Source organism: Alligator mississippiensis, chromosome 6 (assembly GCF_030867095.1).
Source record: "Alligator mississippiensis isolate rAllMis1 chromosome 6, rAllMis1, whole genome shotgun sequence".
NCBI lineage: Eukaryota > Metazoa > Chordata > Crocodylia > Alligatoridae > Alligator > Alligator mississippiensis.
The window spans coordinates 18,533,317-18,559,372 of NC_081829.1; the positions used below are offsets into that span (position 1 = coordinate 18,533,317).

General features: G+C 47.6%; 1 protein-coding gene across 12 annotated transcripts in view; it reads right to left on the minus strand.

The window, feature by feature from the left end:
* PAX2 (paired box 2) overlaps positions 1 to 26,056 on the minus strand; it is a 115,108-nt gene that overhangs the window by 34,822 nt on the left and 54,230 nt on the right. For 11 of the 12 annotated variants that reach the window (XM_019499438.2, XM_019499437.2, XM_019499443.2 and 8 more), the window contains 2 exons: positions 25,059 to 25,178; positions 370 to 545 (listed from right to left, as the gene is read on the minus strand). In XM_019499438.2, the coding sequence (XP_019354983.1) occupies positions 370 to 545; positions 25,059 to 25,178 (296 nt within the window). The remainder of the gene's footprint in view (positions 1 to 369; positions 546 to 25,058; positions 25,179 to 26,056) is intronic. The other variant, XM_019499440.2, reaches the window with a different exon arrangement.

Genomic DNA, 26,056 nt, shown 5'->3' on the forward strand with positions numbered 1-26,056 from the left:
CATGGTGTATGTGCATCCACAGAGAGAGGTGAGCGTGTGCGTGTATACATGTAGTACATAGGTGTGTGTGTAGGAAAAGGTGTGGCCAGGCAGAGAGGGATATGCACACATGCATGTCAATATTGAGACCTATGCACACACATTTAGTGTGTATGTACACGTGTGTCTTGAGGAGAAGCAGTGGATGCGTGTGTATATGTATGGTCAGATCATATCAGCAGCTTGTGTACATGCAGGTGGTAGGGGTGTATTTGTATGTGTGCCATGCATGCAATAGAGGGTACATGTGAGAGCATGGAGGCTTGCTGCATTTCAGGAGCCTCCTGCTTGACCCCTGTTTGTAGCCTTGTTCCCAGGCCAAGCAATCACCTGCTCAGATTTGATGTGCTCTGATGTTTGGAAGACGTCAGGGTAAGAAGGACGTTCAAAGACTCGGTCTAAAGCTTCCAGCTGCTGTTGGGTGAAAGTGTCAGCACGAAGGTGCTTTCGCAAACTGTCCACACTGCTCTGGGAGTCTCCATTGGGAACTGAGCCCTCAGATACATCTGCAGGATACAGAGAGAAAGAGAACGAGGAATTAGCATCTCCTGATCCTTGGCTCAAGGAGGCTCAATAACTGATGTAGAGCAAGAAAAAGAGGCTAGGAAAGCAAAGTCCCCACCCAAAGCACTGTGCTGCTCTCCTCTCGGGCAAGGAAGGCTGAGGGTCCTACTGGAGACCCCCTTCCACCTGTCCTTGCAACTGGCCTGCTGGCAATGCTTCCACTGGGAACTTCGGGACCCTCCCACCCAGCGCGATTGATGCTGTGGAGAATGGCACTCGGCTCGGAGATGAGTTTCAGTTCCGCTGATTTCCAGTGTTAAAAATCGCCAAATCTCCATTGCAGAGCGTAAAATGGGAGCAAAGCACAGCGATTAGCATTGCTATGAGGCTACCTACCAAAGAGGCAGTTCGTGAAAAAACTTTTGGGGCTGAGGGATTGGGACTTGTGGCCAAATCACAGAGGTCCAGGGAAACCTGTGGTTTATAGAGCTCTCTGTTATGGTCTCCCCCCTAGAAAGACTCAGGCTCTGTTACAACAGAAGTGGGCTTGCCGCTGCTAAACGTCCTGCCTCATCCAGCATGAGCCTGTCGCTGGTATAAATCTCTGTCCCACCTAACAGGAGTTGGTTTCTACTCTGTCTCCCTGTCTTATCCCAGGTGAACCTGTCTCCCTCATAACTCAACTATCCCTCACCGTTCCTCCTGAGGTGATGCTGTCTCCATCGTAAACCCCAACTGAGGAGAATCTGTCTTTAACTCCTTGTCCCGTCTGAGGTGAATGCTAGCCCGCCATCCCATCCAACATGCACCAGCCTTTGTTGAGCCCGCATCCCATCTCAGACTAAGAATTGTTTCTGTTAATACCTCTGTTCCCTCCAGTCAAGTATTTCTCTCTGTTATAAACTCCTGGCTCATATGAGCTGAGTCTCCCGCTGCATAATCGCCCTCCCTATCCAGTGCTATAAACCTCTATGACTACTGCAGTGATCTTTGTTCTAGGGCTCATGCCACCCGTGCTGAGTGTGTTTCATTACCATCCTCCACACCAGCCAACGTGAGTCCCCTATTCTAACGTGTCATGCCAGCTAAGGTAAGTCTTGTTGTTAGATGCCCTCCATCCCCGTGAAGCTCAGACTATCTCTGTAAAAATCCCCTGTCCCATCTGAAGTGAGTCTCTATGTAAAAATGCCCTGTCATACCCAAAGTGAGTCTCTCTCTGTAAAAGCTTCCTGCCTGCAAGTCAGGCTCTGCTGTAACTCCCCTTCCCATCTCACTTAAGTTTCTTTGTCAAAGCCCTCCCCTCCATCCAATCTAAGTCTGTTATTAACTCATCTGAGGTCAGGCTCTCCCTCTGATACCTCCCATTCCTTGGCTCTGCGTTGTTACCCTCAATGCAAGGTCTCCCCTGATATGCCAGGCTTTGTCTGAGGCTCACAATCTATGAAGCCTGTAGGCTGCAATGTGCTCCTTAAGACTGGGCACCTCTCCTCGATCTCATCCTTTCTTCTTCTAATTGTGGGCCTCCCAAAGGCAGAGCAGTACTGAGGGGAGCACCTCAGCCTGCCCTTGCACTCACTGTAGGTTGCCTTGGGTCCTGCTGTCTTGCACTCAGAAGAACCTGGGACCCATCCTACGGAGGGTGTGTGCGCTGCTGGGTAGTTTCCCTGCACAGTTCCCATCCCAACTGGAAGCCTGACTCCATGGTGGCCCAGAGTAATAACTGAGCCTGCTCCCTCCTGGCTGTGAGATATATCCGTTTATAGGTGATTATACGATATGATATAATCAATAGTACATTATATACAGTAACATAGTACAGTACCACTCACAACACCATAGAAAATATTACATATTGATTTGTCCCAGCCAGCAGCATTCCCCCCGCCCTCTCTCAATTTTTCTCTCTCTTCTCTGACCAGGGTGGGGCTCTTTGCTGGTGCTAATCCCTTTTTCCTTTGCTCAGTCTCGTTCCCATGAGGCCAAATCCTGAAATCTTTCTTCTCAAGCCAAACTCTCATTGGAATCGATGAGAAAGTTGCCTGAGCAAAAACAAAGCAAGAACTCTGTTTTCAAATAGCTCAGCTTGCTGGATGCAGGCTGGTTTCTGCAAGCTGGGAATATACTGGCTGGTTGTTTTCCAAAGCCCTGAAGGCATTTAAGTGCAGAGACCTGTTGACTTTCAATGCGACTTGCGCTCCTAATTCCATTAGGCACTTCTGAAAATCACCTCCTGACAGGTGCCTAAATTAGTGTGTAGATCTTTTGAAGACTCTGGTCCCCATTGTGGAAAACTGGCATGTAGCATTTGGGAGGCTGGTATGGGGCTCTCTGGAAAAGCTGGATGTGCTCACAAATAGGAGTATGTGTGCTGGTATATTTGCCTTTCTGCATTTCTAGAAGTCCTTAATGTAAATTTGTGTGTGCTTCCCTTTGGGTGTTTCTCCACACTTGTCACTGTGTGTGCTTGGCTTCCTGAGTGCTCAGTAGATTGTGTGTCAGGGTGCATGACTTTGCTAGTGTACACATAGTACACCTCTGTGTTGCTGGGCATATCTGTGTGGGCATGAGTGTGTACACATGCAGTAAACTACATGGTAGTGAGCATGTTTGAATGTGTACCCAAAGGATTGTATATGAGTGTATGTGTATAGTGTGGCAGGGGTGTAGGTTGTAGCCATGTATAGTGTGTACACATAGTAGATTTTATGTCAATGTACATGCCTGACTGTGTACATAGTAGACTAGATACTCCTGTGTGTATCTGGGTGAGTATGTGCACAATAGATGATATGTGATTTGCATGTCTGTCTTCTGACATGGAGGAGTATGATGTACTGGGCTCTGAATCCATGTCTATGAGGGCCTGTTTGTGTGCACATAGGTCTGTGTGTGCTTTTGCATGCCAGTGTAGCTGCACATCTGTAATATGGGTCTGTAATGAACAGAATGGCAAACAACCCGTTGACTTTCACAGGGCCAGAGTCCACCCTTTTTGTGTGTGTTTGTGTGTGTATGTGTGGCTATACATGCTTGCATGCATATACCATCTGTATGTCTGTGTGCCTGTAATGTGTCTGTGTATCTGTATGTGTATATGTGAGTGCTTGGGCATTTGCCATGCCTTTGTGCATAGAAGCTGAAACCACAGCTTTCACAAGTCGCTGTAGGAGTCTCTTTTCCTTCATTTATTCAGGGGCCCTTCAGATCTTGACAAATCTGTCACTCTAAATTTGCGAGAGATTATGGTGCTCTCTCCCCAGCGCGAAGAGAGGTGATATATGATATCTGCTGCCCCTATTGATTGCCTGATCTGGTGGCAGAGGGCTGGCGAAATGAACTTGAAATGAACATCATGCCTCAACTCATTGTGCGTATAATACACTACTTAATCCCACATTTTTCAGCCGCTATGGAATTCAATTGATCAATCATGTCCCACTGATAGTACTGTTTTAGGGGTTATTGCTGCTCTGCTCACTGACCTTTTTATTTATTTATTTATTTGTTTGTTTGTTTATTATGTTTTTTTGGAAAACTCGGGTACTGGTGATGAGAGAGGGCTGGCACTGCCACTGAGGGATGGAAAAAGGGGTGAAAGGAGGAGAACAGGGGAGAGAGGAAGAAAAAAGGAACCAAATTGATTAAAGACAGAGAAGAAGGAGTGAGCTGTACAGGAAGGAACAAAAAGCAGTTTACATAAGGGACAGAGAAAGTTTTAAAGAGAAAGAGAGACAGGGTGTATTTTAGCTTAAACAGAAGATATGAGCTAGGTGGGTGCAGCTCTGTTGTTTGGTGATATGCAGGAAGTCAAGCTAGATCTGTGACAGATGAAGAATGCAGAGCAGGAGATGTGCCAGTGGCCCAGAGACTTCTCCTAAACTCCTTGTAGGGGTACTGGGCTTGAGACCCGGGGCACACAAAGCTTCAGGGGAAAGTTCCCTGAGAGGATTTCCCTATAGGGCCACTGGCAGAGTATTTAGAAGGCTAGGAAAGTTTGATATACAGGATCTTGAAAGATGGAGGTTTTTAGATCCTGCCTTGCCAATCCTAGAATTTCCATAATCACAGTCCCACCCTTAAAAATCCTTTGGATGTAAAGAGTATGCTCCAGGTCTCTGGGTTTGTCTCTTGGTGTTGGAGCCTGGGAGGTTGCATTTGCAAGGTTTTCTCTCAAACTGCAAGAGATGGAGATGCATTGTGGTTGCTTTACCTAGGAGCTGGAATTCTCATCTAAACATGCCACTCCAGCACTGAGGGTCTAGGAAAAATCCCAAATATCTTGAGCTGTATGGTAAAAATATAGGAGCTGGGCATACTGTGGGTGGAAGAGGAAGGGTTGGTAATGGCAAAGGAACAGGGTGGAGAAACATTCAAGAGAAGGGCTGGGGTGAAGAGGGTTTGGGAGCAAAATCTGGGGAGGGCAGCACATGCCATAAAGAATGGGCATTTTGATGGGCAAAGGGGAAGAGATGAAAGAGTTAGTTGTAATGGGGAAGTAGGGAGATGGCACGGGATAGTTGGAGAACAGAGGACTCTGAGAGAAGAACAAGCATGGGCTCAGAAAGATAAAAGGTAAAGAGAGGAACTCACAGGGTGCAGGAGCCTCTGGAGATGACAGAGCTCAGGGAGAAAGGCTACTTTCCCAGGGGAGGCTAAGAGGAAGGCCTGAGAAGGAGCAAAGTTTCTGGGAGTTCACAGGGTGCATCTGGGAGGTGTGTTGGGAAGTGAGGGGCATTGTGAGGGAGCGAAGGGTGAGGAGATGGAGTTTGTAGACAGGAGGAAAGTACAGGCAAAGTTGCAGTTGTGGTGACATACTACTTCAGAGGCAAAATCAGTAGAGAATGCCAGGCAGATAACTTGGCAGTACATGTGGGACTAGGAAGAGATGACTCCCATGATCCCAGTTGTGACTGGCATAGGAATCCCTCTAGTCCAGGGATGCATGGACACCTCTCCCTTAGAACAGGAAAGCTTTGACAAATGCCTTGAAAGCAGAACCACAGGCTTTATTCCCAGTCTTCCTGACATCGGTCTACAGTTGGCAGGGAAAGCACAATCAGAACCAGCCCTACACACCTCCGCTCCTGGGGGTGCTTGGAGAACCTGGATCTGAGAAAGAACGTACACCAGAACAACACTAGTTGTCAAAACCTTAACATGTGGCACATAAACACCCTAAGAAGCAACAAGAAAATTCCCTGACAGGTAACACTGAACCCCACGTCTGGATATCACAACAGACAACTGGATTGGTTGCCCCAAATACATCCCTAACTACAGGTGCCACCGAAACACCCCAATGAATCATACAGAAATTGTTTTACCTAATGGGGGTACCCAGAAACTGATTTTTGAAACAGAAACACCCTTAGAGATGACACAGAACCAACCCAACAAGTGACACAGCAACACCCCCAGCTGCAGGTGGCACAGGAGCACTTGTCTCTGTCATGAGAATGCAGCGCTACTTCGGCTGCAGCCTCTTTGGGGCAGGGTCTCAGCGTCTGCACAGTACAAGGGGGTCTCCGTGACACTGCCAATAAAACTCATAGTCGTAATAAAAGTGAACGTGGCTGGTCTGACTCTGCGGAACACATGTAATTGTCAAAACCTCTGCGGGGAAGGCATCTGTCCAACACTGAACTGCTCAGCCTGCTGCAGCGATTCCAGCTCTGCCTGTAAGACAGCTCCATCCCAGCTACAGTTTAGCTTTGCCAGCTATGGGAAGCCCCTTGATGGCACATCTATCCCAGTGTGTTTCCACTGTAAGTCTACCTCTAAGTGGTCTCTAAAACACCTTGAAATACTAAATGCAAATGGAAAAGCATCAAGACAAAAACCTGATGTGTACTTAACAAGAAAACGGTTGTTAAAACACAAAACCAAGGTTTTCTTCCTTTCATAGGCGGGTTGCGTGTGTTTCGGTTTCTTCAACAACCCGGAGTGGCCCTTCCTGCCGGCACACACCCCGCCTGCCCCCCTGGGGACACGTGGACTTAGAGCCTGGTCTGTGAATTCATAGCAAATGCATCAGGCAAAAAAAAATGCTGTGGATATCTGAAAACCTGAAAAACCTTGAAATCCTCAACAAGCAAAGGAAACCCCCCTAGAAACTCTGAGATACCCAGATGAGGAAAATATTACCCAAAGGAGCCCTAAAACTGGTTAAGAAACAGTCCCTCAAGAAGTAGAAACATTGGCCTGGACTGTCGTGCCTTTCCTGTGTGCTACCTACCTCTGCCCTGCCCTACGCACGCGTACCTTCCCCGCGCTCTCCTTTGTGCTAATACCGCTCTTTCCCTTTCTCTGTTTTCCCTGATCTTTTTCCCTCTCTGATGTGTTCCCAGGTCCCCATGCAGCCTAAGCCTGTCAGGCATCTTTCCTGGACATCCCCCGGGGGGCCTTTCTCAGCACTGCCAGTTGTTGCAGTTTCAAACTCAATTGTTCTCCTCGGTACTGAGGCAAATGGAGTCATTAATTACCTTCTATCGGCTGGGCCGAGTTCAGAATGCGATCAATACGCAGCGCTTGTCATTCACGGCAGCCAGCCTTGCACAAACCCTCTCGCTGCATTCAGCACAGGCCCAGAGAGGAGCCGCACCACACTGGAGCTGTGCCGCAAGCCTGGGCAGTCCCCCCAAGGGCTGAGGTCAAACATTCAGCTAGGGAGAGAGTAAATCTCCTGCCTCGGGGATCAAGCTGAACTCTGCAGAATGCAAGAGGAGACCAAGGCTGGGAAGCACATCGCTCCACATCCCCCTCCTCAGAAACACTCGGTGCTGTCTGAGACAAGGTCCCAGATGAGATCAACTCAGAATCGGATCCAATCTGGTCATTCCTATGTTTCTAAAGCAGCGATTCTCAAGAGTACCTTGAGATCTTTTCATGGGTGCCGCACAGTGCTATGCAATGTTAGCAGTGTTAGGGGTGCAGATGTGATTCACAAAATAAACCCAGAGATTTTGAAGGAGGCTTCATTGTGCTAAAAACGTTCTGACCTGCTGCGGTCTTCCTGAGTTCTTTGCAACAGAAAAATTGCTCTGTTATTTTTCCATTGTCAAAGAACGAGTGAAAGCTAAGAGCAGGAATTTTCTGAGGGGTACCTTGAGTCCAACAAGGGGTGCCTTCATTCTACCAAGGTTGACAAGCACTGTGCTAAAGGTTTCCATTTTCACTCTCGGCGCTTTTACCAATAATAAGCCCTTCTAATACCTCAGGAATACTTTTACCCACCAGGCAGGGAGAAGGTAGACAGCAGCATTATTGGGCTGAACCTGTCACCCTCTTTCGTGACCCAGCAGGCTTTGGATTGGGAGGGTGAACAATGGATGTGAGAGCTGCTCCATTTTGCCTTTTGGATGAAAGGGGTCACCTTCTCCAGAAGGCTTCACTTTGAGCTTCAGCACCTAGCAAGGATGCGGGGATTGGCAGAACTTTCTTTGGTTGAGGTTATTGCGGCTGATAGAGAAGGAGGGACAGCTTTCTGGTGGATCTGAGCTTCAACTGAGAGAGAGTCAGGCACACAGAGAGTTCACTGGGATGACAGCAGGGTGTGAAGGGGTTGGAAAGGTGGGGAGACTATAAAAGAGGCACTGGGTCAGTTAATATGGTGTGTGGGCATGCAGCTATACATCAGATGAAGTAAGTGCACAAAAATAATACACAGCTAAGGCTGTGGGTAGGTGTACAAATGTATATTTAGCAACTTACTGTACACATGTAATGAACTGTGTGTGCAAATGTATAATGACATACATTCAAATATGCTTTGGATTATCACAGAGCCATGAAATTGTGCATTTAAATGCCTGTGCGTGCGCATACATATGGAATTAGTATGTATTTAATACAGTTGGCAAGTATAAATGCAAATGTAGTACATGGTATGTGGGAAGTGACAGTGTGCACATCTAGTTGTTTGACTAGAAGCTGTGAGCATGCCCAACTCCGCAGCTTTCAGCTTGCAAAAGTAAAGGTAGCTGTGTGTGTGGCAGTCCTGACATGCATGTAGGTATGACAGTGGGCATGGCTTTGTGGGAGTGAGCATGCACGTGATGGCAGGAGGTGACTGGTGGTTAGGGCTTGGCTCTGTCATTGTATGGGGTGCCAGTACTTCCTCTGCGGGAGTTTGGTACGGCTTGATGGCTTTCAGGGTTAGACAAATTCTGCTCTAAATTCTGCTGTAGTAAATCTACCAAAATCCCACTTATACCAATGGAGTCACTAGATTTATATCAGCGTAACACAGAACATAAAGTGAGTTCAGTATCTCATGCCAACCCTGTTAGGTTCGAGCCTTTAGCAAAACTGAAATGCAGCTGCCATCAGGGATTAGTGCATGAGTCAGTTTATCCTGAAAGAGCAGCAGCAATGGGTGTAAACTGGTGTAGCTCTGATTTCAATGGAGTTATGCTAATTTGCACTGGCTAGGGACCTGGTCCCTCCACAGCTGGTGCACATAATATTTCCTGCAGCACAGAGTTGGCTAGGAGGATGCTGCTGCCTGGTGAACACGGGGCAAGAAGGTAACTGCAGTTCTCAAGCAGGACAGATGACCTGCCTGGAACTGCTGTCACGTTCAGCTTTCCAGACCAAACTCCCACCCCTCAGCTCCCACGTCTGGAGCTGGTCCTGGCAAGGACTGTCTTGGGGAGCTTATAAAAAATGGTGGCTTTTGTTTAGCTCTAAAAGGACACAAGCAAGGCAAAAAATTACATCGCATGCAGCCCTAACTATGCTTGTTTAGAGAAACTGCTTGCATTTATGAAGTCTTTGGTGCGGAAAGCAGGGTTGCAAATGACTGCATCAGAGCGACAGTAAAGGCCATTAATTTCCTGTTATGTTTTCCTGTGTTGGGGGCTTTATTAATTTAATTTTACACTGTCGAACAACAGCGAGCGCTGACACTGCCACACTCAGAGGGGATTTTTTTTTTTTCCCAAGCAGCGCTTTGCCTGACATGCAAATCAACGCCATTACCAGAACCAGTAAAGACGGGAAGGAGAGCAGGGAGCTGTGGCTCTTCCCTCACAGTCCTGTCTCCCAGCTTCTTGAAACCCTTGAGATGCCAGTGAGCGTGCTGGTGCCAGACTGGCTGACCTGTATCAAGCGGTAGCTGAAGCACTCAAGATTTTACTGGTGCCCCTTTCTCCAGACCTGCTGGTTCCACCATCCTCTCCTCCCAATAAAACACTCTGCTTTCTCCCATTCTTGATCTCACACACCTGCTTCCCCTTTGTATCACAATAGTCTGGGGTCTCACGGATCCCACATTCTCTCTTGTCCTGTCCCCCTCTCCCCACATGCACATTAGCCTTGACCCCATCACATCTCACAAGTTAAACAAGGCCGGACCTGCTCCCGAGCCAAGTGCTAGTGAATCATTTTATGGACACTTCTCTGAGTCAGCACTGAACCAGTGCCCCAGCAGGGTGTTGTTAGAAGCTGCTTTTCTTTTTCTTTTTTTTTGGATGTGCGTTGTGCCATAAAACAAAGGCTCTGATCACTCAGTCATTAACATTCCCTCAGCCCTTTTTGTGAGAGTGCAGATATTAACCCAGCTGTCCTGAACAAATTCAAATCTGAGTGATTACATGCTTCCCATCTTAATCCTCCCAAGGTTTTTTATGGGGACACAATCCACGCCTTCCTAAATTGTTATGTTGTTGCTTTGTGCTGCTCAGCAGCTGCTATGCTCTGCCCCAGAGCCAGCTGCATTTAGCAATGTTCTTTTATATCAGCGGGATTCTCCAAAACAACAAAGATTAAGCAACTACGCTGCAAGAGAATGGTCACTGCAAAGGATCATGAACTGCAATAACTCTATTCTGCACTGCTGCAATATACCACTACTATCTGAGACTTTCATTGTACCCTTATTACCATATAACAATTTCACCATGTCCCACTTCCCTGTAACTACTGCAAGTAACTGGTAAACTGCATCATGATTTTCCTGCATGGAAGGAGCCAGGTGAACATTGACAGAACTGACAGTAAGGATACACAAGATCTGAATATTGTTAGTAATTGGGTCCAGGCCACAGCAGGATGCAGTGCAGAAAGGAACCATCAGACTTAATGGGACATTTGCCCTCCCTCTGGGAGCTCAGATGCATGCATGCAGATGCATGCAGAGCACAAAGGTGATATCAGGGAGCACTCACCCAAGTTCTCCCAAATTGTGGGGGTGTTCTGCTCTGAAGTCCTGGGGGCCTACAGAACTTCCTTCCATTCCACCCCAGCCCAGAGCTCTGGACAGCTCAGGACAGTCAGTTATGGAAATGCCACATGGTCCTTCCTTTACAAGAACCAGACTGGAGAGAAGCATCTCCAAGAGGGCTGCAGGCCCTCCGGAACCTGGCGGATGTTTCATGTGCAATAAGTGTCACGTTTAAGTTTAATTAAATGCCTATTGAAGACACTTCATTAGAAGCCTGTCCCAGTGAGACGTGCAGACACCCTCGCTCAGCCCGCCAGCTGCGCCATTGGCTGCACAACAGCTGTATGACACCTGTGAGCTCCTGACGGAAGCAGCAGAAGAGGGCGACAGCGGAAAATGCCTCAGCCTGGCCGGGTCCCCTCGCCAAATGGAACTGAAACTATGCCCCCCTCAAGTCCTGGCCCCTGCTCAGCCTCTGCAGGCTCCTGAGATGTTCAGCTCTTTCCTGCTAGCTGGTACCTTTGTAGAAGGGAGAATGGGCCTTGAGTCCCAGGACAACGCACTATGCAAGCAGACACACAGACACATGGATGGATGGAGAGAAAGAGGAAGAGAGACTCACAGCAATGTGTATCTGGCACTGTCAGCCTTTACTTATTTACATTAAGACCCCTTTAAATGACTCTGGCACTGTTATAGTACTACAGGCAGAGACAGGCACCACAGATGTGTATGTATATGCATGCACATATTCATGTGCACTTGCACATGGATGGAGGGTAAATATGTGTATGTACATTCACATAGATAAGTAGATAGCTAGGTGTATATTTATAGTTATACAGAGATTCAAATAGATAGACATGTATATGTACATAGAATCATAGAAAATTAAGGGACCTCAGGTATACATCTAGTCCAGCACCCTGCTCAAACCAGGACCACCCTCATTTAAATAATTCCACCAAGAAGTTAGCCCTATACCAGGCCAAGAGTGAGGCACAGGTGGGGGCAACCTACTAACCACTTGGCACAGCTTGGCCTGAGCAGGATTTGAACCTTAAGCTCTCAGATTAAGAGTTTGATGCTGTATCAACCAAGCTACGTGTATGTGGAGCTATATGTATATGTAAACAGAGCTCCATAACTGTTCATACCAGTCAATCTACTACTATCGGGGGTGTCCTCCCTGCCCATAATCTCAAAACCTGCCCCAGCCTCTGCCAGTTGCCACAGTCAAAGTGTGCATTTGTCTCAGCTGTTGTCTGGCAGCCTCAGATACTGCTGGATGAGATCCAACATTCCCTAGGAGGGGAATTAAAACTTTCATAAACTGCATTTTCTTTAATGCAAGTTCCTCTGGCAGGATTCATCTGCTTTCCTGTGCTCTCTCTCCCTCTCTCTCCCTTCCTCCCCTCCCTCACTTGGGTTTCTAATGGACTAATCTCTAGGTGAGATCTCCCCGCCTCCCCTTGGGGATCAAGTGAAACAAGGCTGGAGGATTCCATCAGTTCATTAGACAAGCAAAGAGCTCTTCCCTTCTTTCAAAACCCCCTTTCTTTCTGCGGCTTCCATCTTGGGGAAAGCAGGGGGGTGGGGGTGGGGGGATATCTCCTCCCAGCTCAGCTCAAGAACAAGGTACTTGGTATTTTCCCTGAGCAGATGAAGACAAGCCTCTGCAGAGATGGTTTCCATCTGCAAGCAGCGAACGATACTTAATGTTACATCATCTCCGCTGTAGGCTTGGGAGTGCAGAGATGGCCAAATTAGGAGCTAATCGGCGCACTGGGGATTGACTGTCGGGCCCCGTAACTGCTGGGATGTGATCGGAGAGAGAACACGAGCCATCCTCAGCCAACGCCGCGGTAAAGGTTGGGATTTCTGAGGCCGCTGTTGTCTAGTGCTGTCAAGGTCAGCAGGTTCGGGTTCACTGAACGGTCAGGATGGTTTGAATTACTGGCACTGCCTGCTGATTCCTCCACTGATTGTGATCTGTCTCCCTGCGCCTGCTGTGGGACGCTGCTTCTCATCCGGGTGCTGTGGATGGTGGGGGGCATGTGGACACTGGAGGGGCAGGTGCTCCCCATAAACAGGATGGGTTTTTCAGAAGGTTTTAAAGAGCAAAGGCTACAACAGCCAGAGGCCTGAGGCACAACGCTCCATGCAAGAGGCAGCACTACACAGAGGTAGTGCTTTCCGTATCCAACCCTTTCTGGGGACTGAGCCCTGCTGCCCCTATTTCCTCAGTCTGGAAATTTCTGAATCCACCTTGGTCTTTGCCCTCTATGGAGAAGATGCTCACACCCTGGTTTGTCCTGGGGTGAAGAGGGGACTGTCAGACAAGATCTTCATCCACTGCTGTACATACAACCTTATTAGCTAAAGAGCAGACTGGAACACAGGCCTCTAGGAAAACCATTTTTGCAAAGGTTTTTTCTCCTCAAACACACCTGTGCATGTGTAAAGGAAAATAAAGGGCTGAGCTAGGTAGTATGTCTCTAAAGTTATGTCCCCAAAGGGCAGATGACAATGTTTAGCAACATGAAGGCCAGGCCAGGACAAACAATTGCTCATGCATATGAATGAAGCCACCTGAAAATGGAACAAATATACCAGGCTTGATAGGAGAGAAGTGTGGGTGCTGGTGTGAGTATTCAGGTGTGAACTGGTACAAATTTGGATTTGTGTGCTGGCATAAGTGGGCATATCTAAGTTGTATGTGTGGGTACATAGGTCAGTTTGTGTGAGTGTGCATGTGCAGGCTTCCCTGAGCATTATGTGCATGGATGAATGTGAATATGCATGCACAGGGGCTGGCATTCATATGCCTACCCAGCAGACAGTGAGGATGGGACAAGGTGTGTGTACTTCTGAGTGTGTGGCAAAGAGTGCAACAGAGCGAACGAGCAATGAATGCATGTAAATAGCTTCTGCTTTGTTTGGCACAGGTGTATCTCAATGGTGGTGTTGCTCTGTGACCCTCATTGGGGTTGCATCTGAGAGGAATTGGGCTCTGTGTATTCACCTGTTTGTATATATGAATCTGCCAGTCTATAGAGGCCTCAGTGCAGAGAGTTGAATGTGTATGTTGATATTTCCCTAAAGCTACTCCCATCCATATGCTCCTGTAAAGGTCTGGGGGTGTCCATCCACTGTACCTGGGCGTATACCTGCCTGTGTACACATAGGGGAGAATACATGGTAAGAAGGAGGCTGTGGCAGATTGCCCAAGCATACTTATCCAGCACTGCCAGAATGCCTCTGAACATGGTGGGCAACAACTGGAAGTCACCACAGGCTAAGTCCTGTCCAACTTCCCTGGGTAAAAGAAAGCTCCCCATTTTCCCAATCCCACTGCAGACTACCAGGACTCTGGATGAATGAGAGGCCGGTAGTGTACCTCCGGAAGCAGATACAAACTGCCCCTTACCTCTGTCCTTCCCTCCTTGCCCCATCCCCCTCCCAAGCAGAGGAAGGGGGACAGACCCCAATATCTTGCTGGTTTACATTAATGAGATACACAGAGGGTAATCCAGCAATGGATTCAGCTCTACAAAAGGAGGTAATAGCAGGCTGCCATGAACAGAGCAGCTCAGGTAATTGGTTTATCTATCTAGAAGCAGTGGTAGCAATCTCTGCACAGACAGACTAGCAGTAAAGTCTCTTCCTTAAGGCTATTTCCTTTGTCTTTTCAATTGCTTGCACATCCATGTGAGAGAGAGAGAGAAAGAGAGGGGGAGAGAGAGAGAGAAAGAGCAAGAGAGAGAGAGAGAGAGAGAGAAATGTTAATTTGTGAATTAATGGCTTTTCTCAGCGGAATTGTAAATTCAAATGTCACCTCACACGGTGACACTGCGGCTGGGCTGCTGAAGAAGCAATGATAAGATTCCCCCCCCAACACCGACACACACATGGCTCCCCCACCTCCGCAGAAGATAGCTGCGGAGTGGAACATGCTACTTTTAATTTGCAGTAACACCACAGCAGAGGTCTGCAATAATGACTGCTTTCCGAGCTGCCCTTCCCAAACCCAGGCCACTTTTCTTTCCCCATTCTGACCCCAGCCACTTCTGCTACCCTCCCCATTTCAAATATGTACAATCTGAGTCCAAGACAACCTATTATCTCCAAGTTCCCCCTCCCCACAAACTCATCAAAGGATAATCTAAGGGAGGGCTCTTTTCAAACTGATGCCTCTGTAACCCTCTCTTTTCTCCTGCAATAATCAGGTGAATTAATGACCCTGAAGTTAGAATGAGCACTGATACTCCGGCCCTGCGCAGCGTAGGGGAGAAAGCCTTCATTGTTTTCAAGCAGGAGGCGGGCAGCAGTGAGAGAGATTCATGGATGGAGATTGAATATGCAATTTTCTTTCACCTTGCCAAGAGCTGCCCCTGGGCTGTGCCTGGCCTAAATTTTTTTTCCCTTTGCCATCTCTGCCTTATCCAGCCCTCCCACCTCCCTTCTATTCTTTCCAGAAAATTACCTTCAAAATTGATTTCCACTTTTACAAACAAATATAATGGGAACATGGGGAAAAAAAAAACTCGGGCTGTGATGAATTAGGGCTGTCAGGTCCTTCCAAGTCCCCTTTGTTTTTGTTTTACTGCCTGATAGGATCTTTGTATTTCCAGCAGCTGGGAATAGGGCCCCTGCCCAGCCAGTCGCGGTGGGACATAGGCTCCATCACTGGGGAACCTCAGCACCCATCACTGTGCTAGCCCCAGCCCCATCACTGTGATAAGTCATTGCCTATTGCAGCATGGCACTTAAGCCCTGATGTCATGATACAACTGATCCGTTATGGTAATGCAATAAATCCCAGGCATCATGCTACCTAGCTCCTCTTGTCACAATACATGTATACACATATCTGCCAAGTTTCCTCAGGAGATCCTCAGTCCACTACTCCTGCTGCCCTGTGCCATATCAAACTGATCTTCACTCATCACTTGTCCTCACTATCTTGTTAAGTCACCTTGGGCCACTGTCCTCTCATCACTCATCATCATCACATCACTCTTGTGTCTGTTTGTCATGACACCCTTTCTCCCCTTCATGTCACCAGTCATCCCCAATGCATTGTCATCTCTGCATCTATTCACAGGGAACCCCAGTCCTTGTCAAAGCATCAGGTGGCACCCCATAGCCAAGACATACCCAACACCCATCACTTCATCCTTATGTCCTGCTACCACATCACCTCTCACCTCCCTTGCAACATCATTCTATGCTCCCCTGCAGCATCACCTCTGCACTATGTCCACCTTACCTCCCTTACTATATCAGCATAGGTCCCATTGCCATGTCCCCTCTGGTCCTCACCACACCATCTTCCCTGTGCCCCACTGCCATGTACTAGAATCCTCCACCACAATATTGCCTCATCTTGTCCCACTATTTTATCAATGGCGCTCATCACCCTCTTAGCTCTAATTATTCATTCTGTTCCCCCTAACCTGTAAGCCTCCCAAAATATAGAACAGGTTAAAATACACGCTTCAACTATGTATAGAGTAGACAGAAAGACACCCAGACAGATGTAAACAGAGCTGGGGAAAAACACAGAGGGAGAAGCACAAGCGAATACTTTTCTGAGGATTGGGAGGAGTCTTAGCTGCATGGGCTAGATGACCCTTGAGGTCCCTTCCGACCCTCTGATTCTATGATTCGTGCTGGCACAGCAGTGAGAGCTGTGCACCTAGGACTGCACCCCTCCTCCTTCAACAGAAGAAGGAGAATTCATGGACGTCTCCATGTCCATGTCACCTGAGCCCTGCCCAATTTCATGCAAACACTGCTGACTGTACCTCCAGCTTGGGTTATATATGGGAAGTACAGAACTGCCATTTCTGGGAGGCAAGGCCAAGAACCTTTTTGACACAAGCACACAACCATTAATCCTAACACACTACACCCCAGTCACATGACCATGCAGAGACACTGCTCCCACAAGTACACATAAATAGACCGTGTGCACAAATAAATGACATTCACGTAAATCCATAGAAAAATACCCTCCCTAAGTACAGATAAATATACCCTAAATGGTGCACAAAAATATATAATATTGAAACAATTATGTTTGTGCAACACAAATAATACAAACTGCATACAAATAAGTATACAAATGCATATACACAGCTATCACGTGAACACAGATGCAAACTAGACACACAATCTATAGTCACACAAATGCACATACGCAGCACTCACCCAAATCCACATTGCAATGTTCTCACATATACATTCACCCCCTGCACACAAATACATATTGCTCCCACAAACACGCACATGCAACACCCTCACACAAACATTTATAACTGCAAACTATACACATATACAGAACACTAGTACACATAAATGCAAACTACACATATCTACAACTCCCTCACCAGTGTTGATGCACCCAAAATACATAAACAACTCACCCAAGAACACACCATCATAAACATGCACACAAATTAAGTGTTCAAATATACAACTCATATATATACAGATACATTCAATCTACATAAATATACTAGGCTAACATAATACACCCACAAAATAAACATAAAAATACATAAAGCTTACACAAATACATATGCACTCAAAATAAGCATATAAATACACAAAACACACAGAAATACACATTCATACTACTCACACAGCGACATATGCATACTAAAATGCTATTATGCAACCTGTATATACTAAGTGCATACAAATATATTCAGGTTGACACACATTTTTCAGACAAATATATATAAGCATGCAAGAAATGCCAGTGCAGACATACTGCTCACCCAAAACCTATAGATGGACATGGAAAAAAGTAATTTTATCTTAGCAATATATCCTAGCATATATAAATGCAAAAAACAAATGCACTTGTGTCCCTGGATTCATAAATGCACGTGCCGAAGCACCATACACACACAGACACAAATACACTGCAGGGCAGATCAGCTTGTCCTCAGATGTCACTGAACCATGGCAAACTAAGCAGCAACACAAGCTTTGGATGCGTTCTGCTCAAACTGCCTTCGTTTTAACTCTCCCTCACCTGTAGTCCTGCTGAGTAGTACATGTCCTTCCCATATCTCCCCACAACTCCCAGCATACACATGCGTGCATACAGGCACATGCACACACACGCACACCATAGTGTGCATAGACCTTGGCAGAGCTGTGCTGGTACCAGCTAACACTGCTCTCTAGTCAGGGCTGCTGTTGCTTATGCATTGCTCTTTCCTCTCCTCAGGCTCTCCCCACTCCCCTCTCTCCTCTTCCCAGTGCCCTCTCCCCTTTCAGGCCATCCCTATGCAGAGAGGTGGGATGACTGGCAGGTGTCTTTCACTTCTACATCCTAATCTCCTTGCTGCTGGGAGTCTCACCAGAAACAGACCCTGGGGGGCTTCACTGAGAATACACTACCTCTTCAAACTACAACTTCATCTGGAGCAGAAGGAAGCTGTTAACTATGCTTGCGCTGACAAAAAAAATCGTGCTGTAGGTTCGACCCAGACACTTCTGTCTGCTACACAGCTATGGGCAGCCACAACTGAGGGGCCTAAAACAGTACAGTCACTGGAGGGATGAAAGGGAAGAAAATCACAGCATGAAACAAGACAGGCACACCTCAGTCCACGTGCACAGTTCTAGCCACTAGCAACAACACACCCAGTACCTGTCTGCAGTGCCACAAACCCAAGTGTTCACCTGTAACAAGACAATCATATAACAAAAAAACAGCAAACACACCCATCTGCAGTGACCCCAAAGCACAACATGAACAGCCACACCAGAAATAGTGATATTTTTGCATAGCCTGAACGGACTCAAGAGTACTCAGGTGTCTTTAACAACACAACTATATGGAATCACACAACACACCCAACCACTGCATTGATGTTTGCATATGTTGTATCACTAGATGCAGTAATACAACCATATGGTCTGGCACAATGGCCTTTACAACAGCCCAAGCACAGCAGGGAAAAGCAAACACATTTCATTAAGTGCTACAAGCATTCCTCTTTGCATAGATAATGACACAATCACACAGCAGACAACAACATACTCTATCTGTAATGACACAACCCTGGAACAATGAGCAAAACAACCAATCACACTATACATAATGAAACAGTAAGCTGACATGGAACACCACAAACACACAGCCTGAAAAGAGAGAACACCAGCATTGCAATAACAGAACCACACAATGTCACAGCCACATGATATGCCATGTCACCCACAATGAATGAGCTACATCAGCTGCAAAAACAAGCAATGTCACCTGAAGTGACACAACAATACTGCCTGCAACACCACCTACAATGAAACTGGCTCATTTCCTGTAATGAAAACACACAGTTGTAGAATGAATAATTCTATAACTGCAGCAGCTGCAATGACACTTTTATATGCAGTGACACAGCTGCAATATCACAATCCCACCACCATCCATGAGACAACTATGTCACAACAAACAACACAACTATGCTTCCTGCAAAGATATGATGACAACATTGGCAGCGACACATCATCTGCAATGCAATCACCCTGCCACTAGTAATGATATAACCATTCCACTTGGAAGAACACACTCACACAACACTTACAAATGTCACAACATCTGTGGTGTGTCTCCTCAGCAACAGAAACTACCACAAGCCTGTCAAGCCTTTCATTTGCCGCCAACATGAGATGCCCACAGACCAGAGACACAAGTTCAAGGTTTTGGTCCTTCCCTTTAAAGTACTTCACAGCTTAGACCTCAGGGAATCTAAAAAGGTCATCTGGAGCACAAGGATGAAGATCATGGTCAATGACTGTGCTCCTTTCAGGAAATTCAAAGTTAAAACTCTTCTGTGCAAGTGACAACTTTCTTGGGCCTGGTCTGGGATTATTCAGTGAACTCCCTCAGGAAGTCTGAGATTATTCAGTGAACTGACCATTGTGAATTTTGTCCCCCTCCGCCCCAGACCCAAAGCACTTTTTTCTAGCTGCAGTCACTAATAGAAGCACCAAGCACTGCACAGCTAGGAAAAACAAACACGCCCCACCAAACCAGAACACTCCACTGCTCACACAATTCTCCCCCTGGGCAGAGGCTGAGCAAATGAACCACATGACAGATGTTAATCACAACCCTTAATGCAAGTTGGAGGGGGCTTAGATACTATGGCAATGAGGGTGGAATTAAAGCTTATACAAATGAGACAGGAAACACAATACCTGAAACACATACCACCACACCTTGAATGATACAGCCATACCACCCACTACAACACAGTGCCCTACTTGGAATAACAGTTGCTCTGCCTGCAACAGTACAACCAACACACCTTGACCAATACAGCTATCCTGCTTGCAGCAGCATAGCCAACTCTCCTGGAACAACACAACTGCGCTATTTACAACAATACACCCAACCCACTTTGATGCAGTCACAATGCCTGCAGTGACACAGCTCCCACTTTGTCCACTACAATCACACCACTGACAGCAACACAGGCATCCCTGGAATGATGCAAGTATACTGCCTGCAACACCACTGCCAAGACAACTTGAATCGATGCACTCACACCACATGCAACAGCACAACTGTTCCACTTTGAACAGCAAAATGATAGTACCTGCAATACCACCACCAACATGCCCTGAATAGTCCTCACCACCTTCAACAAATACATCCATTCCCCCCCTTGAGTAACACAACTGCACCGCCTGCAACACCACAACCAAGGCACACTAAACAAAACACTCACACCACCTGCAACAACATAGCCACCCCCTTTGAACAGCACACTTGTTCCGCGGCATCCACAGAGCACCGTATCCCTCACTGAGAGGTAAATCATCTTGTCATCAAAATGACAGCTCACAATAGGAAAAGGAGAACGCTTATCTGCTTTCAAGCTCTCTCCTCCATCTCCGCTGGGGATACTGTTATGCAAACAGCGTCAGTATTATTGCCACTTATACTAACAATCACTCCATCCACCTCCTCTCCCACAAAACCACTGCCGATATTAGCACTGATAATACTAACAACCCTGTGGGTTTTATTACTACTGATACTAATAATAGCAGACACATTACGCCTGCTCATGCCAATAGCACACGGCAGCTACAATCTCCGCTAATGCCGATAATACTTGTGGATATTACCCCTGCCATTGTCAGCACTGCAGATATTATTGCCATTAATGCCATCAAATATTACAGATATTGTCACAGGCCGAGACTAATAAGGCTGACATTCTTGCAGCAGAGATATTAACATGGCAGGAACTATGGTCCAATAGGAGCATTTAGATCTGTAAAGGACACTGTCTGTCTTTCTATCTGTCCCATGTACATGTGTGCACCTATCTTCCTCCTATCTCCACATTTATCTATTCTAGATATGTCCATCTGTCTGTCTATTCCAGATAAGTCTCTCTATCCCTCTGTTCTGTACACCTGCCTATTCCATTCATATGCATGCATCTCTCTTTATCCCTATCTATCTATTCAATACCCATGTGTCTGTCTGTCTTATATACATGCATGCAACTATGTAATACTGTTATGCAGAGCCTTTGGCTGTGCTATCTTAGAGCCACTAATTCTTGTCTGTGGTGGGTCACTCCATTCTCTCCCCTTCAGACCATCTCATGAGGTCTGGTGGAAGAGGGAGCAGCATCATGCTGTGGCAGTGTGCCTTCACCCTCTCTCACTCTGGAGCATGTCTGCTCTTTGGCAGGCTCTGGGCCCCACCCCTAGCAGTGCCTGCTGTCCAGAGAGCAAGGAGGGGCTCACTCAGGCACTGTAGGCAGAATGCTACCAGCCAGAAACTCCTGAACTCCAGCAGCTGTGGCACTGATGCCCTCTGCCACCTTGGGCAAGTCACTTCACCTCACAATGCCTCCTTCTCTCTCTGCAGCAGGGGTGGGCAAGGGCTAAAAGTGACACTGCCCTACCCCACAGTGAGGTCGGGGGCTCTGCTAAGCAAAGAATTCTGCACTTGTAGGGGCAAACTCTGCAGGCCCTGCTCCGAGGTCAGCTTCACCAGCTCCTTCCTCTGATTAGCAGGTGCTCAGAGCCCTGCAGAGCAGACCTCTTCCTACCACAGCACACTCCACAGTGACAGTGGGCCAGGGTCCCCCTAAACTCCTGGCAGACACACTTGGCTGTCAGTCTCCATCACTGATCCTGCCTCACACATCCGTCTGGCTCCCTTGCCTGGTTTAGGAGTTCGGCTACATCATCTTGACACATAATTATCTCCCCTCTTCTTAATCATCTGTGTTAGTGTGTAATGCAGGTGCCAGCTGCAGCAAGAAGAAGTATGAGGGGAAGCAGGGAGAGAAGAGGGCAGCTCAGCTCCCATCTCCCCCCTACCTCACACAGCACACCACTAACTGATTTCAGAATCATGGAGTCAGGGGTGAACTGGCAACCCACCGCCTGGAGAAGATGAACCTTACTTGGAGAGTAATTCCACCTGCAGTGGGGATTTCCAATATAGCTGAAAGAGTCAGCGCTGCCCCCCACTACACACAGTCTATGTGGTGATTAACCCTAGCAGAGCTGGCACAGAAGAGGGGGCTTTTTAAATGCAATAAATAAACTGGGGAGGGATGAATACCAGTAAATGGCCAGCTGACAGGGTGCTCAGCACCCATGGGAAGTACCAGGAAGGGGACTGTATCACCTACTCATGGTAGCAAACAGCAGTGCACCATTAACTTCCTGCTTCACCAATGCCCCTTTCCTCACTGCTAAGACAAGTGAAAGCCTGAGAAGACAGATCAAGGATAAGAGAAGGGTATTGGTTGAAGAGAATCTCATCCTGGGGAGCTTCTATTCCCAAGGCCCAATGCTGCAAGGTGGTGAGTGCCTTGGTCAGCAGAGTCCATTGCAATTCAGATTCTCAGCACTTAGCAGGGTGTGTTCAGCACAGCATGGGGAGATTCAGCTGGTAAAAGAGGCCTGAAGAGGAGGGAAACTAAGGCAGCACTGGTGGTGGTGGTAGGTGAGTATGCAGATGGGCTGTCACTGGGGAGGGCAGAATTGAGACATTCCTCTAAAGGGATTAAACAGAACCTGCAACATGCAACTGCGGACACTGAAAGAGTTCTGAACACTCCACGGGGCTCCTGCCTGGGCACACTGGCTCCTAGCTGGACACAGGGGAGTGCCCCTGATTCAGGATTTCTTTTCCTTCAAAAATCAAACTGGGAATGGCTCAGGGAGGCCAGCAGTAGCTACCCAGACTGCCAATATAGCAATGTATAAATATCCCCATTTGAGATGCTTTGGATTTGCTATTTTTATTAGATCATCCCAAACAACTTGGAGTCTGGGACTAGAATTTAGCAACCGGGAGGGTCAGTCTGACATGGACTGATCTCCCAGATGTTTGGAGGGAAGGAACTGCTGAAGCCAGATGAGCTGTTTCATTGCTATCAAGGCACTAAGGTTCCTTGTCAGGAATGCAGGTGAAACACTGCCTCAGGAGCCTCATAACCACTTCCAAACACTGCCTCAGTTTTCATACCTGCAAGGGGAATCCATCACTCAGGACAAAGTGACCCTGAGTCAATTTATGCATGAAAAATATCAGAGGCTTTGCAAAAGTGGTAGGTCAAAACCAAAACATCTGAACCCAAACAGTTCCAAACATGGCAGAGGCTTTCTCCCCCTCCTACACACCTTTTCTTTGATTGAACTTTCCCAGGCCTCCACTGTCATCTAATCTGGAACTGGCTCTTCATCTGAGGCCTGATCCAACAAGTGCACAACTGCCTGGGATTGCAAGGGTTTTTTCCAATCCTATATTCTTAAACCTCCTCATTTGCTCTAAGAGGATCGAAACTGGATCCCTGAATTCAAGACTGTTCTCTCTCAATCCTCACTTTTAATTGGGCAGGGTGAGGCCTAATGTTTGACTCTTCCTTGGAGTCAATGGATTCACTTGGACCCAAAACTCAAGTGTGAAACTCAAGGGGGTGAGAGAACCCTACAACAACCAGAGCCAAGAAAATGCTTGTCAGTAGTTTGGTGTGTGGCTGTTGTCTTAGTAGGACTCCCACTTCCCCCACCAGGGCCGTCCCTTGGGGGGGGGGGGGTGAATCGGGGCAACTGTCCTGGGCTCCGCACTTTGGGGGGCCCTGCAGAGTCGGGCAGCGTGGCCATGGCAACTCCGCATTGCTGCCAGCTTCACGTCTAGCCGCTCAGCACCACCGCCGCCATTTGGCAACGGAGGGCACCCCCTCCATCCCCCCATTGGCAAATCCGCCGCTGGCTTCCTCACATCTGGGGGCGCGCACAGGCTGATTTTCCCCAGGCCCCACACCCTGTTCAGATCGCCTCTGCCCCACCGCCAAGTAATGCAGAGGTAGCAGGACTCCCTGTCTTTTAATTTATCCTATTTAACCTGTAGATTGCAGGGCACATGCTACGTAAAGTCAGACTTTACCACTTGGAGGGGCCTTTCACACAACAGGCAAGAGGAGGAAGTGACAGATTAAGGCAGGACTAAAGGGAGCAGGCTGAAAAGTCCTCCCTCCCCCTACCCACACTCAAGTTAAACAGTAAGGTTTAAAGGAACACATTTGCAAAACTGCCCCAGGAAAGCTGAGACTCCACTTCCCCTCCTGAGGTTGTCCACCCAGGAAACACAAGTCAGCTGGGGTCTCCATCCACATCATCCCAACCAAGATCCATTTCACCATCAATGCATCCCAGGCACAGGAAGAGAAGCAGCAATCTTAATCCCTAATTCCTGTGATGACTGGGGGGAGGGGTAAAATAACCCCACAGGCCCACTCTGCTTAGCAGAACTCCCTCCCTGCACCCTATAACATTGCAAATGCATCAACTGCCACAGAGAAGGAGACTAATGGAAAACATGGCCCCTAATATCACTGGAGGTAATATGGCTCATGACACCTTGCAGGAAAAGAGTCACTGGACAGGGGAGTCTAGGAGGAAAGTGTCTTCCCACCCCATTACTGGTGCTGATCTGAGGTGGCATCAAGGTGACCTTATTTTCCTGTGGTTCAAAGCCCAGGCACCTGCTGGCACCTGAGGGGTTTGGTTCCAGCTATTTCCAGTAGTGAATGGGCTTGGGATCAGCTCCAGCGATGGAGGCAGCTGCTCCACCCGCTGAGCAGATGTCTGGAGGCTGTAGCCTGTCAGAAGAGGCCTCAGGAGAAGAATGTTCCAAGCCAGCAGGCCAGTGCAGGGAACGGGACTCTGTCACTAAAACTGATCTAGCCTCGAAGCAGCTGCAAGGCCTGGCCTGAAATCGGAGCCTGTGCATGGGGACAAAGAACAGAACAGGGAGGATGAGCCTGTCCCCTCCTCCCCCTACCTTCATCACGTTTCCTCTTCTCGCCATTCGACCGAGGAATCCCCAGGATCCCGTTAATGGAGTAAGAGCCCACTGGATCATTGGAGGCACTGGAGACGGGAGGGGATGCTGTACTGGGAACTGGACAAAACGAGAAGGGAAAAAGGGCCATAAGGAGAGCAGCACAGCACTCAGGGAGCCCCCAGCTGAAAGCTATCCCTCCCCACAGTCTCCCAGGAAAGCCTTGGCCATTAACCAACCTCCTGGTTCATTTCAGTAATGGGTCCCTACACTAGTACAGAGAATGCCTGTTGCTGGGTCCCAGCCTTGCCACACACTCTCTGCAGTCTCGCTACCCAGTACCCCCACAGCCTTACAGTACCTGCCAGCGCTACCAAACCACCTCCACATTGCATCAAACAACCCTTCAAGCCCCCTCTGACCCCATCAGTTTTCCATCAAAGAGCTAAGATTTACCAGTATATCCCAGTTCAGATCAATTCCTAACCAATGCATTCCAGGGGAATCCAGGGCAATGTCACCATAACCCACCCAGGCTAAGGACTTTCCAATCTATTAACGTACTGACAAGTGTAAGAACCCCCCCTCCCAGCATTCCCCAGCAGGGATGTGCATGTCCCATCATATCCCTCATCAACCTTTCAGATATCACCCTAATCCAACCAGTGAAGAACCATGACCCTTAGAGGATACATCCTAGCTTTGGTTAATGGCATTCCAGTGTATCTTCATACAAGCCAACACCTTCTACAATCTCCCTTTACAGATCAAGAGCTCAAGGTATGTACCCAACACAGATTAACAGTATGTAGTAACATCAGACAGACTACCAGTCACCAACTACAGCCGTGCGATGGCCATCACCTTTCAATGGTTTCCAGTACAATGCAGTAACAGTTAATTTATGCAGCTCATTCAGATAAAAACACCCACTCTGAAATAGCAGCAGTAGAGTGCAGAAAGCAGTACTAAAGGCATGCCAGTGGCAAACCATCACT